Source organism: Buceros rhinoceros, unplaced genomic scaffold, assembly GCF_000710305.1.
Source record: "Buceros rhinoceros silvestris isolate BGI_N320 unplaced genomic scaffold, ASM71030v1 scaffold20917, whole genome shotgun sequence".
Lineage (NCBI taxonomy): Eukaryota > Metazoa > Chordata > Aves > Bucerotiformes > Bucerotidae > Buceros > Buceros rhinoceros.
The window spans coordinates 8,459-10,713 of NW_010424223.1; the positions used below are offsets into that span (position 1 = coordinate 8,459).

Genomic DNA, 2,255 nt, shown 5'->3' on the forward strand with positions numbered 1-2,255 from the left:
ACCAGAGGCCCTGTCTCAAGGGGGGAAAAAAATATCAAAAGAAATGTTTTGCAGCCTGCCCAGTCCTTGGGCAACATGCAGAGGGGTCTGATGCTTTCTGAAAGTCCCATGGAGGCTGTGGAGAGCCCCAAAGCACCCCAAGATCTTCAGATGCACCAAAAGGCTCACGGAGAGCTCTGGGGCCCACCAAAAGGCAAACCAGTGCCTGTCAGGACACAGAAAGCCAAATGGATGGCATTCGGAGGCATGAAAAGCCGAGCCAAGGGGTGCTGAGGGCACAGAAAGGCACGTTTGGGCTGCTGGCGTCACCGACTGGCAGATGGGGAGTGCTGGGGGCACCGAAAGGCCCCAGGAGAGCTTTGGGGCAAAGCGAAAGGCACACAGAGCCTCCTGGGCTGCACCGAAAGTCAAATGGAGACTCCTGGGGTGCACTGAAGGAATACGGTGTGTCCTGAGATGCAGAGAGGGGTTCCCCAGATGCACCAAAAGGCACACGGAGGCAGACGGTGCATCCTGAAAGACACAGAGAGGCCCCTGGGCAGCAGAAGGGGCAGGTTAGAGTGAGCTGGAGGAGAAGGATCACCTGGCTTCAGCCAGGAAGGGGATGTGCAGGTCAGAGGGTGTCCTGGAGGAGCCTTCTGAAACACTGAGAGCAGCCGTGGTCAAACCGTGCCCTGCTGAGCTGGAGGCTGCTTCCCCTGGAAGCTGGGCAGAGGGACAAAGAGAGCTTGGCATCGTCTTGGGGGACTCTGGGAGAAGGAAGAAAAGCAATTTCGAGGAACAGAGCATCCTCTCACTGGTCCACAGGGAAATGTTTGCAACAGGAAGGCAACCAGGTGGGGTCTGCCTGGTCACCCTGCCTCAGTGGCCCCTGCAGACGTGAGATCTTCTCCAGAAATGGGGTTCCCTACGCAGGTTGTGGTAAACCACTGTGACGGAGCCCATGAAGGTGCAAAAGAAGATGCTGGCCATGAAGGAGAATGGTCCAACGGTCAAGAAGACGATGTAGTGCAGGGCAGACAGTGAGGTCTCCTGGCATTGCCTAAAGGACTCATTCCTGAAGGCCATGATCGGGTAGTTGTTCAGCTGCACCGGGTCTCCGCAGAGGAGCAAATTCTTCTCTAGGAGAGAAAAACAGTGCTGATGGGCACGCAGGGCAGCTGGGACCAGGTGGGTGTCAAGGAGAGAGGGGATGGCAGGTCTGTGTGGGACAGACAGGACCAGGGCAGGAGAACAGGGGCCAGGCTGACCGAGATCGCCCAGGAAAGGGTACAAAGAAGGGGAGCAGTGAGGGTACAGGGCTCATCTACATCCTGTGTCCCGAGGAGTGGGATGGGATGGGGATGTTGGCACAGTCCTGGAGGTGGGGCAGTCAGGATGGTGGGCCTGGTTCCCAGGGGACAGATGTGGGGAGCTGTGAGCAGCCAGCCTGGAGATGCCACAGAAGGTCCCAGCCAGGCACAGAGCCAAGCTGGAAGCAAGAAGTGGGTGGCAGCAGAGGGAGACCTCGCTGGCAGAGCTGTCTCTCACCGAGGTTCACAGGGAAGAAATGCAGGATCGAATGCATGTTCCCAAAGACACTGGGAAGGGGCTGAAGGCATTGGGTCCTGGCTGGGTCAGTGGTGATGCCCACCCTGACACACAGGCTCCTTGTGTCCCCTCACAGGCCCATTGCCCGGCACGTCTTGCCCTCAAAGAGACAGGACAGGTGCCACTGGGTGCCTGTCACTGGGACATTGCCCAGCCCTCCTCTCCAGGCAATCCCTGATGGTGACCAAGGGTGCGCACTTAGACCCAGGGGTGCCCATAGACATAGGAGCTGCCCTGGCCTGAGGATGGGTCCTGGGGAACCTCGCCGTACACCCACGGGCACTGACCACACAAGCCCATAGCCAGCTGGCAGCTGGGTACTGCCTCAGCCCCAACAGGGTGACCAGCCAGCGTCGAGTGGGTGGGGGGCTTGGGGACACCGTCCTCCGGGCACTCACCTCGCACTTTTTCCTTGTTGTGACTGAGCCAGCGCCAGAGGGGCAGGATGCCGCAGCCGCACACCCAGGGGTTGTCCTGCAAGACGAGGACTTGGAGCTGGGGCAGGGCGCACAGCACCCCCGGCTCCAGCTCCTCCAGCCTGTTGCTGCCCAGGTTGAGCGTGGCCAGGCTGGTGAGGGGCAGGAAGGTTTCGGGGGTCAGCACAGTTAAGTAGTTGTGGCTGAGGTCCAGGTCCTGCAGAGCCCCGCGCCCCACCAGCGCCTGGC

At 59.9% G+C, this 2,255-nt stretch overlaps 1 protein-coding gene across 1 annotated transcript in view; it reads right to left on the reverse strand.

The window, feature by feature from the left end:
* Positions 1-861: 861 nt before the first annotated feature.
* LRRC26 (leucine rich repeat containing 26) overlaps positions 862-2,255 on the reverse strand; it is a 2,659-nt gene continuing 1,265 nt past the window's right edge. The window contains exons 2-3 of the mRNA XM_010140720.1: positions 1,989-2,250; positions 862-1,121 (exon numbers count right to left, since the gene is read on the reverse strand). Of these exons, the coding sequence (XP_010139022.1) occupies positions 862-1,121; positions 1,989-2,250 (522 nt within the window). The remainder of the gene's footprint in view (positions 1,122-1,988; positions 2,251-2,255) is intronic.